The sequence below is a fragment of the Phacochoerus africanus genome, chromosome 2 (genome assembly GCF_016906955.1).
Source record: "Phacochoerus africanus isolate WHEZ1 chromosome 2, ROS_Pafr_v1, whole genome shotgun sequence".
Taxonomy (NCBI): Eukaryota; Metazoa; Chordata; class Mammalia; order Artiodactyla; family Suidae; genus Phacochoerus; species Phacochoerus africanus.
The window spans coordinates 241,682,035-241,697,754 of record NC_062545.1 but is presented as its reverse complement, the minus strand read 5'-3'; the positions used below and the strand labels follow the sequence as shown (position 1 = coordinate 241,697,754).

The 15,720-nt window shown below is 49.9% G+C and overlaps 1 protein-coding gene across 1 annotated transcript; it reads right to left on the bottom strand.

Moving 5' to 3' along the window:
• Positions 1 to 2,463: 2,463 nt before the first annotated feature.
• FOXE1 (forkhead box E1) lies at positions 2,464 to 4,365 on the bottom strand. The gene has a single exon (XM_047768003.1). It carries the CDS (start codon positions 3,659 to 3,661, stop codon positions 2,540 to 2,542), a length of 1,122 nt encoding a protein of 373 aa, XP_047623959.1. The 5' UTR covers positions 3,662 to 4,365; the 3' UTR covers positions 2,464 to 2,539.
• Between the last annotated feature and the right edge of the window lie 11,355 nt (positions 4,366 to 15,720).

The following is a 15,720-nucleotide window of genomic DNA, read 5'->3' as shown; positions in this document are numbered from 1 at the left end:
TCGCTTTTGGCGCGATCTCACCTGTCGTCCTAGTTGACAAGGAGAGTTGGGGGCGAAGAGGCGTGCCCATTCCCCCAGTTTTCTTGTTCCCCCGGCTTTACCGTGGCGGTCCAGGAGGCTTGGCGATCAGGAGACGATTTTTTTCACTTTAAAGCTTTTCCTCCCTTGTGTGCCCAGCGCTTTACAATTTACAAAGCATTCCCACCTCTCTCGACTGGTTTAATGTCAGGAGGACTCTGCGAGGGAGGGGTCATACATTCTCATCCACAGATGAGGACGCTAGAGAAGGGACTGGCTTAAGGTTAATGGTGCCGTGAGTCCTCGATTTGGTAATTAAAACACAGATAAAGTGTCAACTCCTGCACTAACTGGGCACATACACCACCCTTCTCCAGCCCATATCCCCCAGCTGGGCTTTAAGGCCACAAAGGATAAAACTCGTGGGTGGAGGGCTTTCCATTAAAGGCAACTGCCAACTAGGCAAGGCATCCTGATTTCTGCCTGGAGAGCTGGACTGCATATGGAGAAGCTTTGAATTTCAACCCGTAAGGGTCCAAATGAAGATGAGGGAAGCCTACTTAATGTCTAGGTTTTTTTTCAAAGTCACAGGCCTGGACCTTAAAACTGGACCCACTGGCAGTAGGGTCAGTGCTACAGCTGCCCCCTGCCCCAGGTGGTCATTTATCATCACCAAAGTCAGGAAGGACCAACATGTAAATCTGTACTGTCCTATACGGTTGCCATCAGCCACAGTGCTTTTGTTGAGCGCTGGGCATATATGGCTAGTACAAATTTAGATGAGCTGTAAAATACTCTCTGAATTTTGAAGACTTAGTATGAAAAAGTAAAATATCTCAATAATTTTTATATTGATTACATGTTGAAATGATAATTTGGATATATTGGGTTAAAAACAATATTATTAATCTCACTTGATTTTATCTTATGAATGTGGCTACCAGAAAAATTTAATTACACAGTTTGCATTATATTTCTATTGGGCAGCACTGGTTTAGACAAATACCGGTCCGGACTGAATCACATTCACCTGTTTTTATGAAAAGGATAGCACAATCCCTGAAATTAAAAATAAAAATTACCAGTGGTTTTCAGTCTTCTTTCTCACACCCTCACCTAGCAAAGGGGCTGCATTTTTTCTTGCCAGAACTCACTTGCTCAAAGATTTTTATTAAAACAGTTCATCTGTACACTCAAGGTTACCTGAAAGCTGTGTATCAAACCTCTGAAATAGTTAATGCTGGAAAGTTTCACTCCACAATTGAGACGTACAAAATTTCAAGAGCAAGGTGGGAAAGTGGTTGTTGGATTTTTTTCCCTGATTTTGGTCAGCTTGCTGCTTAAAACAAATAGATACAAAACAAAGCTAAATATGAGTTTCTTGCTAAAGCCTACTTAACTGTCCACCCCAATTAATTTGTCTCTTTCCTTTTTGCATGGAGAGGCTGCTTAGGTAAGGCAGAGGGTTCTAGGGATGGAAGAGCCAGTGAGACAAACTGAAAGCTCTCATTAACAGTCTCCCTGAGTCCTATTAACTCTTTGAATTTTAGTTCACCCATTGGATCTGGGGCTGCTTGATGAAAAGAAAGAGTGGACAGTGGATAGATGCATTTCTACCGGCTTCATTGGAAAACTGCATTTATGACCCAGCAGTAATAGCTGCTGAACAATCAGCACATCATGCTCAAAAGATTCAAGAAATTATGATATAATTTGTGCCTGGAGCTAATCCAGAGGAAGTTAGATGCTTGCCATGAGCTCCTTTCCTATTCCCGGAATAGGTGTAGGCCCTAGGTGGCCCACCCATACTGCCAAATATGCATGACACCAACATGATGAGACCCTTAAGGATCTCATGGGGATCAGGGAATTCTGCAGCCCTCTTACATAACAAATGGGGAGACTGAGGTTATGAGTGTTGGGAATGGGTCACACTGTGGAGCTGAGGCACAGTCCAGTCTCAGAGTCATGTCTGCGGTTCTGTGTTGCAGGGAAAACAAGCCCCTGGTCAAGCGAAGCAGGGTTTTCCCATTAAAGAAAAAAAAACACACAAAAAAATCCCCCTATTTCTTTTGCAAATTTGCCTTCCTCACCTTAAGTAGGAAGGTGCTATTGGTGCCTTTTATTGTAGTAATGTAGTCAAAGGCACAAGACTCAGACTGTGTAAAAAAGGGCCGAGTTTCGGGATATACAGGGAGGAGTGAAGCCAAGTGATTCTCCACAATTCAGATCCTGGACTCTGGTGTGGACACTACCTTGAGTCCCTTAGAGCCAAGGACCCTCCCCGGTAATGTCAGAGAAGCCTCAATGTGAGTCCATTATCCCAGTCCGTGGGCCACGGATGCCTCTCCCCACCTCCTCCCATTTTCAAAGCGATGCCTTCCGGAGGCTTCGCCTGTCCTGCTGGCTCGGTCCCTCCCACGGGGCTCTCATTTCGGAACCCTCTCCAGTTCTGTCCTCAGGTTTCGCGGATACTTAGTTCGTAAGGTCCGTCGAGGTACCTATGAATTTTCGCCTCGGATCACATGGCAGACACAAACCGATCCACTCCACTAGGATAGGCGGCGGCATGACGAGCATGGTAGGTGCCTCCACTGCCCGTTCCGAGCTGCCCACCAGGGTTGTAGCAGGGCGCCAGGGCTCCGAACTGGCCCGGTGATGTGCGCCCATAGAAGTCCACCGCAGTCTCGACGCCGCCACTGCTGCCACCCGCGGGGGGTGAGGAGGGGCCTGCCAACCGGCCAGTCGCTGCGAAGAGGGCGCTGCTGGCGCCTTGTGGGTACGCGCCGTCGGGGCCCGCATAGGCTGCTGCATAGGCGGAGGGGTTGGCAGGTCGGGCGCCGGCGCAGCCGGTTGGCTGGTAGCCAGTGGTAGCGGCAGAAGCGCCAGCCGAGGCAAAGGCGCAGGAACCCGCGGGCCCCGACGGTGAGGGGCCCAGTTCTGGGCTGAGCGGCCGCTCTGGTACCAGGCCGAACACGCGGCACGGGCCTGGTGAAGCAGCGGGGTAGTACACCGGGGGCGGCGCGGCGAGCGACGGCGGGGCATAGCTTGCATAGACGGCGCCCGGGTAAGGAGGGCGCGCAGCAGGCACAGCTCCCGGGAAGATGGCGGCAGCGGCGGCGGCGGCGGCAGCAGCAGCGGCGGCAGCCGCGTCGTGCATATAAGCCGGGTAGGTGGAGAGGTCAGAGCGCTTGAAGCGCTTGCGGCGGCGCAGAAAGCTGCCGCTCTCGAACATGTCCTCGGCGTTGGGGTCGAGGGCCCAGTAGTTACCCTTGCCCGGGCGGCCGGCCTCGCGCGGGATCTTGAGGAAGCAGTCGTTGAGTGTGAGGTTGTGGCGGATGCTGTTCTGCCACTTTTTGGGATTGTCGCGGTAGAAAGGGAAACGTTCGGTTATGAACTTGTAGATGCCACCCAAGGTGAGGCGGCGCTCCGGCGCGTGCGCGATGGCCATGGCAATGAGCGCAATATAGCTGTAAGGCGGCTTCCCGCGCTGCAGGGGGCGCTTCCGCCGCCTCCCGCCCGCGCCGCGACCCGCGGCCTCCGCCGGGACCCCGGCCCCCGCCTCACCCCTCTCCTGCTTCACGGCCGCCAGCGCCTCCGACTGCTGCGGCGGCGGCGGTGGCGGCCCGCTCTCGGCCGTCATGGCGCAGCCGTCCCGCGTCGCGGCGCGTCCCTGCTGCCCGCTGCTGCCGAGGTGCGGGGGCGGGTCCGAGAGTTGCGCGGCTCAGGACGCAGGGTCACGGGAACGGACGCTAGGACCCTCTGCAGAGAGCTCAGGGTGTTCTCGTGGGTGGCACCGGGGGCACAGCTTTCCTGGCAGGGGCGCTCTGGAGACTTGGTGCCCACTGTTTCCGGACTGACTCAGTGAGTACACAGGCTCAAGAGTGTCCCGCCCACCGACGGCTCTGCTCGTGTTCTGGAGCTCGAGGCCAAGTTCCGGCAGCGACGTTGGGATCGGGACTATGTTCCCGTCGCGAGTTGGAGCGTCCTTTATGCGCTGATGCTAGGCGGTCAGGGGGTTTGGAATTGGTCCCGGGCCAGGGGCGCCTGCAGCTGGTATGGGCTTCCCGCTGATCAGAGGAAAACCCGTCGAGGTCGTGTGCGCAGAGGAGGCTGCGGGCCCTAGGGCCTGAAGCGAGAGCAGTTAGTGGGGCACCCTGGTGGACGCCGCCTGGGCCGCGCTCCCGGGGCCGGGACTGCGGAAGATGCAGAGGACAAGGAGGCGAGACGCAGGCGGCGAGGTCGCGGTGCAGGGCAAGCGGGGCGGTCGGCGAGTTTCTCTCCGTAGCGTTGGCCTCCAGCCGCCAATACCGCTGGCGAGGCGCTCCCCTGCACACACCCGGACCGGCTCCTCCCTCCGCGGGCTTCTCCTCCTTAAAGGCGCCAGGAAGCTTGGGGCGGTGCCCGTTCCCCGCCCGTCCCCCCCGATTGCCCGCCTCCTGCTCCCCGGTGCACCTCCCCAGGTAGGAGCTGCTGTGGCGGCGCGGAGGGAGCACCACACTGACAAGGGAGTGGAGGGCGCTTGGAGATCTCCCGGAAGGGTCCTCTCTGCGCACCAACCGGGAGATTGAGGCCGGGAGAGGCTAGACTGTCTAGGGAGACCTCGGGGCTCGAACTCAGCGCTTCCGGACTCTGCCAGCCTTCACAGAAGGCTGGGACCAGCAGGTGAAAGGAAGGGCTCGCTTCACTTTTTTGGCCGGAGAGGGTGAGAATTGGCCTAGAGGGCGCTTATTCTTCTGGGTGGGGGACGAGGAAGAAGACGTTCCAGGGGACCGGTTCCCAAGGTCTTTCGAGGATGATTTTCAAACCCCCAAGTCAAGGCTGCCCCTGCAATTCCCCACCCAGTCCCTCATCTTTCAGACGTGGATTCCGAGGCCCAGTGGAGGAGATGACTTGTCACGCTTCCACTTGCGACTTCGCGGCTTAACGGAGCCTCACACCTGCCTGCTTCTCTAATTGGACTGCGTTTCTGCGCCATGTGCCAGAGCCAGTCACTTTCTCTCTTTGAATCCCAGGTTCCTCGACTGTACCCGAGGTTTTGTATCTCAAGTGTTCTTCCATTGCTGATATTTAGGGACAGCACCCCCCACCCCACTCCGTGCAATCCGCTATCTTTGAGTGACTCAGGATTCCTCTCAATGGGTTGGAGAGGGGCGCGCAGCTTAAAGAGGCTAGGATTCTGCCTTCTCGCGGTAACCTCCTTCGGTTCGTCCGGTCCCGGGAAGATTCCGAGTGGTTCCCAAGACCTCAGGGGGCAGCCGAGCGTTCGCTTTGTGGTCATTCGCGGGGAGACCTTGGGCCCGTCCCTTCCCAGTCGCAAGTCTTCAATTTTCTCCTCTGTGAATTCGGGGCGGGAGAGCATGTGCAGATCTCGGAGACCCCTTCTACCCTTAGGATTTCAAGCCTTGATGTCAGATTGGGATGCCCTGGCCGAGACGCCGCTTTTCGCTGGGCTGCGGGTGCAGACCAGGGCCGAGGGAGCCGCAAGAGCGCCGGCGGCCGGCCTTTGGGGATTTTAGTCTCGTTCTTTGTGGCACTGAGCTTCAGGCAAGCTCAGCCCTGCCAAGCATTGAGTAACTGCCTTCGGAGGCGAAGAGCCCAGATCCTCGCTCCGCCGACCCAGGTGTGGAAGCAGGTGAATAGTTTGCAATGAAGACCTTTTTCATCGGATACGCGCTGGAGCTAATGGAGAAGACTTTTCACTCGCTCAGCAAAACTCCCAACTTCCTTTTTCTGAAGTAACCAAGATGCAAAAATCCAGGTTTTGTCCTTACATTTTTTCAAACGGGGAAAAAAAAAGTTTAAAATTTTGACCAGATTACATCATAGTAATCTTTTAGTATTGAATTTTGTGGTTCTCTGTATTTCCAAGGTTTAGATTTCCGAATGTTAAATTTCGGATGGCTATCCAAACGTGAATCCACAAATCAAAGAATATGATTCTGTGATTCTAAAATTCTGTGATCAGAAGTCTAAATTCTTTGACTGTGATTATAGTCCTGTGAGTTTAAGCTTCTGGTCAAAGTGTAAAAGTGTATTCCTCACGTTTTAAGATGCTGGAAGTAAGTTTTTTGTTTTTGTTTTGTCTTTTTGTCTTTTCAGAGCTGCACTCGCAGCATATGGAGGTTCCCAGGTCTAATCAGAGCTGTTGCTGCTGGCCTGTGCCAGAGCCACAGCAATGCCAGATCCAAGCCACATCTGCAACCTACACCACAGCTCACAGCAACGCCGGATCCTCAACCCACTGAGCAAGGCCAGGGGTCGAACCTGCAACTTCATGGTTCCTAGTCGGATTCGTTTCTGCTGCGCCATGATGGGAACTCTGGAAGTAAGATTTTCGTGCCTGAAAACATGATGCCACTATTGGGAGTTGCAGCTTCTCTAGGTTTTAGATATTTTTGCAGCTCTAAATTTTATATTACCTAATTTGAATTCCTATTTCAGAATGTCTGATTGGAAGATTGGGTCCTATAAATCCACAAATCTTTTACTTTCAGTCTAAAATGTTAGTACTAGATCCACTCTTTTATAACTAAAATAATCTAATTCTTACAATTCTTATAATATTTGTGACTATAGGCTTTAATGACTTTATGATTTCCTACTTTTAAGTTCCGATGACTATGGTTAGAAGCCTCCGTGTCTCTGGATATTTTTATTTTCGGTGTTTTGTGGACCTATTCTTCTAGAAATATGATTCCTCTTTCTCAAACTTTGCTTCTACTGAGCTACGCCTGTGTGCCAGACCAAGCCTTCGCACCTTGAGATTAGAATTATTAAGATCTTGGTTCCAAGATTTTCATGAACAAAGTGTCCCAAAAATTCTATTCCATAAATGATTTATTCTAATAATACACTCCAGAATTTTGTACTAAGATTCTATGAATCTCTGATATAAAATTTGAATTACACAATTTGAGTGAACTGGAACAGTTTACCCGTTTGGATCAAAACTGTACATAAGGATCCCTTTGGTGCTAGGCTATTTCCTCAATTTTCTGTCATCCAAGCTTCCCTTCTTCCCTGGTGCTGTACTCCTTAATGTGCGTAGGGGTAGCAGACCCTGTTTAGAATCATTTGAAAGCTACAGAATGGGTTCCAGTCCCTTGAAAATCATTCTTCTAGTCCATCAGGGGTGGTTTGATGTTGATGTGGGCCGGTGCTGGGTGATTTCCTTCTTTGCCACAGCCTTCAGCCCTGCGTGTATCCTCAGCACCTTTGGAGAAAACCTACCACTTTATAGGCTATTTTATGTTCAATTTTGGGGGCATGGGAGGAGTGCTGGTGATTTGTATGTAGAAGGTGCTGGCACCTCTTCCCCCAACTACTTCACTAGTTTTTTTTTTTTTTTTTTAAGGCAAGAAATAGATTTATTAAGATGGGACGCTTGTGAGAGATGCAAGCGGGCAGGCAAGGAGGCTCTGGCTACTTTACTGAGTTTTGAAGTGCCCTCAGAAGGTTTTGAAAATATAAATGAGGGGGTCCAAGGAGTCATGGAAAATTCCTCCGTTATTCCTTGATCCAGATGCCCCTTCATGCAGATGCAGAGGTACCCCACCCTCCTCCTTAAGAAAAATCTTGGAAGTTCATTCAAACTCGAAGGACGAAGGACGCTAGGCCCAGATTGCCCAAGGGACTTGCTTAAAGTCTTGTAAAGGAAGTTCTTTGCTGAAAGATAAACTCAGGTATTCTGGCTCCTTACCTCCTTGCCCTGAATCCTCTCTGTCTTTTCCTGAGTTCTCAGAGCCTGGCTTGTGTTCACCGCCAGACAAGGAAACCCCAGGTTTAGATGCTTGCAAATCAGATTCTAGAATTTTGGTACAGTGGGAACACGGTGACCTCTGTTTGGGTTACTCTGGGACTCTGGGGTCGCCTTTCTCTGGGAGAGTCAGGGTCAGTGGACTCTGTGGCCTCAGAGAGCCACAAAGGTGGTCGGTCCTGTGTCACAGTTAACCCAGTCAGTGGTCTCAGCAGTGGCATGAAGTGAGAGCTCCAGTTATAGTCAGGTCATTACTGGTACAGCAGCTGTCTTTTTTTTTTTTTTTTTGTCTTTTTAGGGCTGTACCCATGGCATATGGAGGTTCCCAGGCTAGGGGTTAAATCAGAGCTGTAGCCGCTGGCCTGCACCACAGCCAGAGCAATGCAGCAACTCAGGATCAGAGCTACATCTGTGACCTACACCACAGCTCACAGCAATGTCACATCCTTAACCAACTTAGCAAGGCCAGGGATCAAATCTGCATCCTCATGGATACCACTCAGATTCATTTCCTTTGAGCCACGACAGGAACTCCTCTCCTGTCCTTCTTAGGCCTCAGTTTCCCCCTCTGGGAAGTGGGAGATTCCCTACCTGTCAGTCCCTCTTCCAGGACATTGAGAGGATGGAATGTGGCACATCGCCAACCTGTGGCCATTTTCTTGTTTTTTAAATTGTTTTCAGGGTGAAACTTGGTTGTGAAAAAAGGACAAGTTCCTGGGGAAAATTCAAGTTGTTCCTACTCACAGAAGAAGATGAGATGCCCCCTCAAAGAAGTGAGGGTTGATTAACATAAAATGTTTCTACCCGTCAGGAGGGGAGCATGGGTGTGGGGAGGGTTTTCCAGTTCTTGAGTCCAGGAGAGTATAGACTTTCTCTGCTCCCTCCCCAGAGGCGTTCAGCACTTTCTCACTATTGGCTCACTTAAGCACCGTGAACAGAATTATCATCCTGGGGCAGAGAGGCAGGGGCCCAGAGAGGGGCGCCTTGTGCTTCTCATCCCCTCCGCAGGGAGCAAGCCAAGCCTCCTGGCTCACCTCGAGGAAGCTCCCAATCCCTCCCTTGGAGCCCTCTCCCAACCCTGCACCCTGGTTCCTGGAATGAGGAGCTCAGGAACCGGCCAGGACTTCAGGAGCTTCATGGCTGCAGCGAAAAGGGTGAGCCAACTCAGAGAGGACTCGGTACAGCGAGTCTGGCACCGAGTGGAGCCTCAGCCCCAGTCTCAGCCTTCCCCCTGCCCCAGGTTAGCCCGTCCGTGCTTTCCCAGGTGCTCAGAGCAAACCTGAGCCAAAGACGGAGGAACGCCAGGTTCAATCCTCATCCGCTCGGATTGTGCCAGGTCACTCACTGGGCAGGAGCGAGCCGGGCTCAGGGAGTGGCCTCTTCTGGGAAAGCCATGGCCCTGGCGGAGAGGGGAGAACTGGACCCCTGGATTGCTCAGCCCCGCCAGTAGGCGCACGACAGTTAGATTCTGGGAGCAGGGGCAGGAGCTGCCCTCTGGATCGAATCCTCGGGTGGCTGAGTTTCTTGAGTATTCCGAGCCCTATGCACAACTTTGGGACTCCGGAATTTGCCCAGGAAGATTGTGAATGCTCATTTCGGGCAACAGAGTTTCTTTCAGACGACTGACAGGCAGGACAGTCTCTAAAGGGCCGATGGTTACTTCCCTTTCCTTCTCAAAGCAGAAATGCACTAACTAGACTGGATTCTAGTTCACCTGCCAGAAGCAGAGAAAGAGACAGTGACTCGTCCCCGCTCCCCAGGCCAGGCTCTCAGACCGGAGCCACAGGCCTCTGATTCGAATCCTTGATGCTTCCTCCTACCAGGCACTGTGGCCATCTGGGCACCTTGCCCCAAAGCTTAGTCCAGGCTCCTGGGGGGTGGGGACAGGGGTGGTTAGAGCTTGGTACAGTGAGCGGTGCCTCAGGAAGGTATTCAGCCTAGCTGCGTTGCTTGCGCTAGCAGTGCCAGGTGGGCAATGGCATGGGAGTGGGAGAAAACACTTGTCCTCGGACAGATGGATGTGTGAGTGGCCCAGCTCTCTTCTGGCCTCTTTCTTCCAGCTTTTTGGGCTCTCTTTCTCTGTCTAGCCTGACAGTGTGTATCATTCTCAGTCTGATCATCCAGCTTTTTACCTCTTTGTATGAATCAGTCTGCACATGTCTTCCCTTTCTGAGCACTTGCAAAGAGAGCCTGCATACTTCAGCCAGGGTGGGGCTGCCCATAGCAGCCTCTTCCCTCCTGGAGGATGGGGTGGACAGCGGCAGGGCTGGGCCAGATGCTCTTTCACTCAGGAGGACTCTGGAACTAGTGGGAGTCCTGATCCTCAGCCTTTCTGCCTAAGCACTTCAGAAGCCCTCAGCTTCCTCGGTTCTGCTGAGCCTGGCTCAGGGAGAGGAGAACACAGGGTTACACATGCCAGCCTTCTGGACAAGTCTAAGGGGCCAAACAGTCCTCCCCAGCAGAGCCCTCCTGCTGTCTGTCTCTGCACAAACTGGGCCACGTGGCTGCTCACAGGCTCTCTGTGGCTCCCCTTCCTCCAGGGCAAGATCAAGTGTACTTTTTCTGGCCCTGAAAGTTCAGGGCCCTGCCTACACAATGCAGCTCTTTCCATCCCTTCTCTTTCCATTGGTCTTCCTTGCCGCCAGCTTCGGAGGACGCCCTGCCAAGTCCCCTCCAGGTCTCTTGCCTCAGTTCTTGACCTCAGCCTAGAAAAGCTGTCCCCGCTCCCCACCTCAGCTCAGATGTCCCCTCTTCTGGGAAGTCTTCCCTGATCTTCCTAAGTCAGACAGACCCAGCATGCTCTTGCATTCAGATCCTGCCCCAGCATGTTTGGATTCTGGCACTTGTCACACATTTTTGTGGTGTGGTAATTCAGTAATGTGACTGTCTCTGTTCTTCTCTGGGCACGCTTCTTGATGGCAGGAAGTGTGGCTTCCTGCAACTGCGTACCTGGATCACCAGCACAGAGCCTGGCCTGGGGAACTGTGTGGTCCTGCTATGAGAGCCAGTTACTTAGAGTCACTCAGTCCTGGTTAGTTCCTGTCTCTGCCTCTTCCCAGCTCTGTGACCTTTGGTGACTTAGTCACTCTGAACCTCAACTGTTGAATCTATAAAATGGGGATAATGTTAATGTCATAAGAGAGTTGTTAAAGTTGCTTTTTATTAACTGCAGACACATGCAAAATGCTGCTATGTGCAGACACTCTTTTAAGCACTTTACATACATCTAACTACACTAGCATATCAGGAGACCTGGGGACAAGTCTCAGGCCTGTCACTAACTGGGCAGTGGGGCTGCATCCAGCAGGACAGGCAGAGCACCGGATCTGGAAGACATAATGATTTGATATGCCATCTAGGCAGGGGGGCAACTGCAAAAGAGTCTAGAAATAGGGGTATTGAGGGGATAGAGAGGACTTAAGGAAAGGTTCAGACTCAGGACAGCATCTTCAGGTATCGGGGCCTCTGAGATGGTCCTGGGGCCATCTTAGAGGTATAGTTGGGCCCGCTTGGCCCTACTGGGCTGAATTCTGAAGGTCTCACAGGGAAGCTTCTCTCCTTGGTGTCCTGGAAACTTAGGACCTTGGATCTGTATGCAGCCCTGGTTTCTATCCAGGAAGATATGGTCCAACCTTTTGGCAGGAGGGTTGGGGAAAGCATCAGCATTGAGCTGCGCATTTTCAGAGGCATGTTCTTCAGTCCTGAAGCCATCCACGTGCTTACCACCTAGGAGGGCTAGAATTTGGGCCATGGGACTGATTAAGGGATCTGGGCTTACCCTCCTGATGTGGATTTGGATGTACTCCAGGAGTAGGAAAGAGGTGAGAGGCTGTTCCTGGGGTCCCTTTAGGGGGCCTTTTCTTGGGTGGTGTTATATGTGGCTTTATGTCTTCCCTGAGCCCTGGCCAGTCCAAACTGGCCCCAGGTGGTGGGACCAAATGGACTGCTGGAACTTATCTCTGAGTCAGTGGAATAATATAATAGCATCTATCTACAGGCTTCAATCACTTTCTTTTGTGTTCAAAGTTCTAACTTTCTCATAGACAGCCTATATGTGATTTGGGGAGCTGCCTCTGATTTTCATGGCATTTGCTAGCCAGAGGTGAGTGACATTGGTTTTACCCAATGAGTGGGTCATATAGTCCAAACTCAGGTAAGCAGCTCTACTTAGAGCTTCTCCAGGTCACTTGACTTAACACTTCCTAGACCTCCTCCCTTGGGAACTGGCTTTCTGCCATTTATGGAACTGAAATAATCTAAGCAGACTAACAGTGATGGAAGAAAAGAGTGTGTCCTTCATACTACGCCCTAGCTCTGTTCAGCATCTTAATGATTTAGAAGGCATAGAAGGCAAGGTGATTGGGCTTGGGGCTGACCATGCTAAGGTGCTAATGCTGGCAGCTGACAGACACGGGACTCAGAATGATCACCAGGTTGAGAGACTGAGCTAAAATCAACAAGAAGGCATTTAAAAAACTGTTATGAAAACATCACGACATCACAGGAGACAAAACAAGAAGAAAAAAGTCACCCACATGCCAATTACCTATCGTTCACCTATTAGGTTTTTCATCTCTGTTTTTTTTCTCCTTTGTGTTCTTATGCATATATATGTTTACATAGGTGTAACCATAGTGTATGCACAATTCTGTGGTCATCGCACCGTACATTTGCATTATTTTCTAAACTAAACTACATGTTGCTCCTTACCTCCCGTTTGTCATCTGTAATTGGACATGAAATGGTCTAGTGTTGATTAACCTTTTTACAGCAACTAGGCAGTTAGGTAATTTCCAATATCTTTGATACCGGTGACGCTGCTATGTGTTTGTATAAAGAGTTTTTCATTTCTTTTGAACTATCCTTAAGACAAGTTCCTAAGAGTGAGATTTGTGGAACCAGGAACACTTTTGTGTTTCTTAATATAATGCTACCAGGTTGTCTCTGAGGACATCTTGCAACTCAGTACAATCAAGATAATTACATATCCATCATCCCTAGAAGTTTCCCCTCATGTTCCTTGTGATTGATTCATCCACCATCCCCCAGTATCTCTAGGCAATCACTGATCTACTTATGTCACTGGTTAGCATTTTATAGAACTTTATGTAAATGTATAACAGTATGTTTTTTTTGTTTTCACTCAACATAAATATTTTGATACTCATCTATGTTGTGATACCCATCCATAGTCAATTCCCTTTTTTTTTTCTTTGCTAAGTAGTGTTCCATTACATGGACACACCATAATTTGTTTAGCTGTTCACTCGTTGATGGACATTTGAGTTGTTCCATTTTTGGATCTCATAAACAAGCTGCTGTGAATAGTTGTGAACAAGTCTTTGTGTGGCTATGTTGTCATTTCTCTTTGGTAAATACCTGGGAGAGGAATATCTGGGTCAGACAGTAGATATATGTTTAAATTTTTAAGAAATTGCCAAACTGTTTTCAAAAGTGGCTGCATTTCTTTTATTTCTGCAAGCAGTAGATGAGAGTTTCAGTTGCTCCACCTTCTTACCAAAACTTGATTAGTACAGTCTTTTAAATTTTACCCTTTTTGGTATATAGTAGTTCTCATGGTAGCGTTAATTTGCATTTCCCTCCTGACTAATAATGTGCTTATTATCTATTGCTGTGTAACACATTACCCCCAAATTAGTGACTTAAAACAACAAACATATATCTCACTCTTTCTAATGGTCAGGAATCTGGGTGTGGCTTAGCTGGGTGTGGTTAGCAGAACTGACCCATCTGAGCTTAAAGTTGCTTTGGAGTAGGGCCGAATATGGGAAAATTGAGGAGAAGAAAGAACAGACAGTTGGGAGTTCCTGCTGGGGTTCAGCAGGTTAAGAACCTGAGATAGTGTCTGGCCTCACTCAGTAGGTTAAGGATCTGGTGTTGCCACAAGCTTCTACATAGGTCACAGATGCATTGCTGTGTGTCTGTGGTGTAGGCCTGCAGCTGCAGCTCTAATTTGACTCCTAGCCCAGGAACTTCCATATGCCAAAGGTGTCGCCATAAGCAACAAAAGGTTGGAAACATGGACAAAATTGTCAGGCTGACATTTTCCTGCTGGATGGAGGAATTTGAATTTTCCTGATGATTCTGGAAAACTGATAATTTTTTGAGCAATGTGCCTGTATCAAGCTTTTTATTTTTGGCTTTTTAGGATCTCACCTGAGGCATATGGAGGTTACCAGGCTAGGGGCTGAATTGGAGCTGTAGCTGCCGGCCTACAATACAGCCACAGCAATGCCAGATGTGAGCCACGTCTGCAACCTACACCACAGCTCATGGCAACGCTGGATCCTTAACCCACTGAGCGAGGCCGGGGATTGAACCTGCGTCCTCATGGATGCTAGTCAGATTCATTTCTGCTGAGCCATGACAGGAACTCCTCAGGCTTTGATGTTAGTTTATTTAGTCAACCCCCAGAACAGTCCCATTTTACAGATTTAGAAACTGAAATCTTAAATAAAACTTGGCCAAGGGCATAGACCTGAGATGGATTTGAACTCCCCTCTGTTTCCTGCAAAGCCCATAGACTTTCACTGCAATACCCTGGTATATTCATGTGTTATTGCACTTCCAACTCTGCCTCACAGTGTCCTTTGTCTCCAGGGCCCATATGACCTCTTTGGGTAAATTCTAGTGGACAGTAAGGAATACAGATTCTCTGATCACTCATGTTTCAGGTGATAGCCTGCCTTCTCCTTAGAGACTGAGCTGTGTTGCAAAATCTCCCTGCATCCCCCCTCCAACAGGCTTGAGAGTCCTCTATAAGGTCGACCTCCTTAGTGGAAGGATACTAGGTCTTTGCTCTTACTACCTCCATGAATGATACCTGCCTTATAATGAAAGAGTCACTGGCAGCTCCACTTAAGTTGTCTTCTGCCCAGTCAGCACCCTGTAATTCAACACCCTGAGACACAGTAAATCATGGATATGAAGCTGCTTCAAGCTTTAGCTCCAAGTAGTGAATGGGTATTTGATCAGGCCACCCAAGATGGCCGTTCTCTTGCTCTCTGGACCGCTCTTGCTCAACCAGTCCCTGCGTTACCTACATCCTACTCACATGACTGGCTTTCCCTCTTGATCGTAGAGTCCAATCAGTAAATGCCTAGGAACTTGCCCCTTCCCCAGCTAGTGATTGTTCTAATCTTTGGATCAGAGCATCTCCACTAGGACAGTTTATCAAAGGGGCATTGGGGGGAGTGCTCCTCTGCGGTTTCCCTGGTAACTCATGAGCAGCCCATAGATGTCAATTCCCTTTGTAGCTGGTAACCTCCCTCTTCCTGCTATGCCTGCAGTCTGCCACTCACATCCATGGAGGGGTGATCTCTGATCCAATAAACCATTGTGTCTCTGTCGCTGTCTCTGGGCTCTTTCTTTAGTCTTGAGGATGAGCAAGAACAGAGCTTGCATGCCTGCAGTGTGCAGCCCAACAGTGGATTCGAGACAGTCCAATCTTTTCTTCAGGTTCACTTTCTTCAGCTATCAAATGGAGGGGGAATATTTGGTTGTCTAGATTAGTAGTTGTTCTTACCCCATGGAAGAGAAGACTGCAAAGTATGCTTTTGCACACATGAGCACTAGGCTATTTTTTTTTTTTTTGGTGTGTGTGTGTGTATCTATTATACCTATATGAAGCTGTTTAAAAAAAATCAAACCACTAAGTCAGGGGTGTTGACCAATAAGTATGTATGCACTGGGAGTTCCCTGGTGGTCTAGTGGTTACGATTCGGCACTTGCACTCCTGTGGCCTGGGTTCATTCCTTGGTTTGAGAACTGAGATAATACATCAAGCTGCTGCATGCCACAGCCAAAAACAAACAAAACAACAACAACAACAACAAAAACCCCTTGAAGAATCAGAGTGTATGCACTGGAACGGAGACCTGATCAGAATGGAAGCCTGCTAGGACAGGATCCCTCTCCACTGC

Coding starts and splice junctions, on each gene's coding strand:
- FOXE1 (XM_047768003.1), bottom strand. CDS start 3,661: ATGACGGCCGAGAGCGGGCCGCCACCGCCGCCGCCGCAGCAGTCGGAG.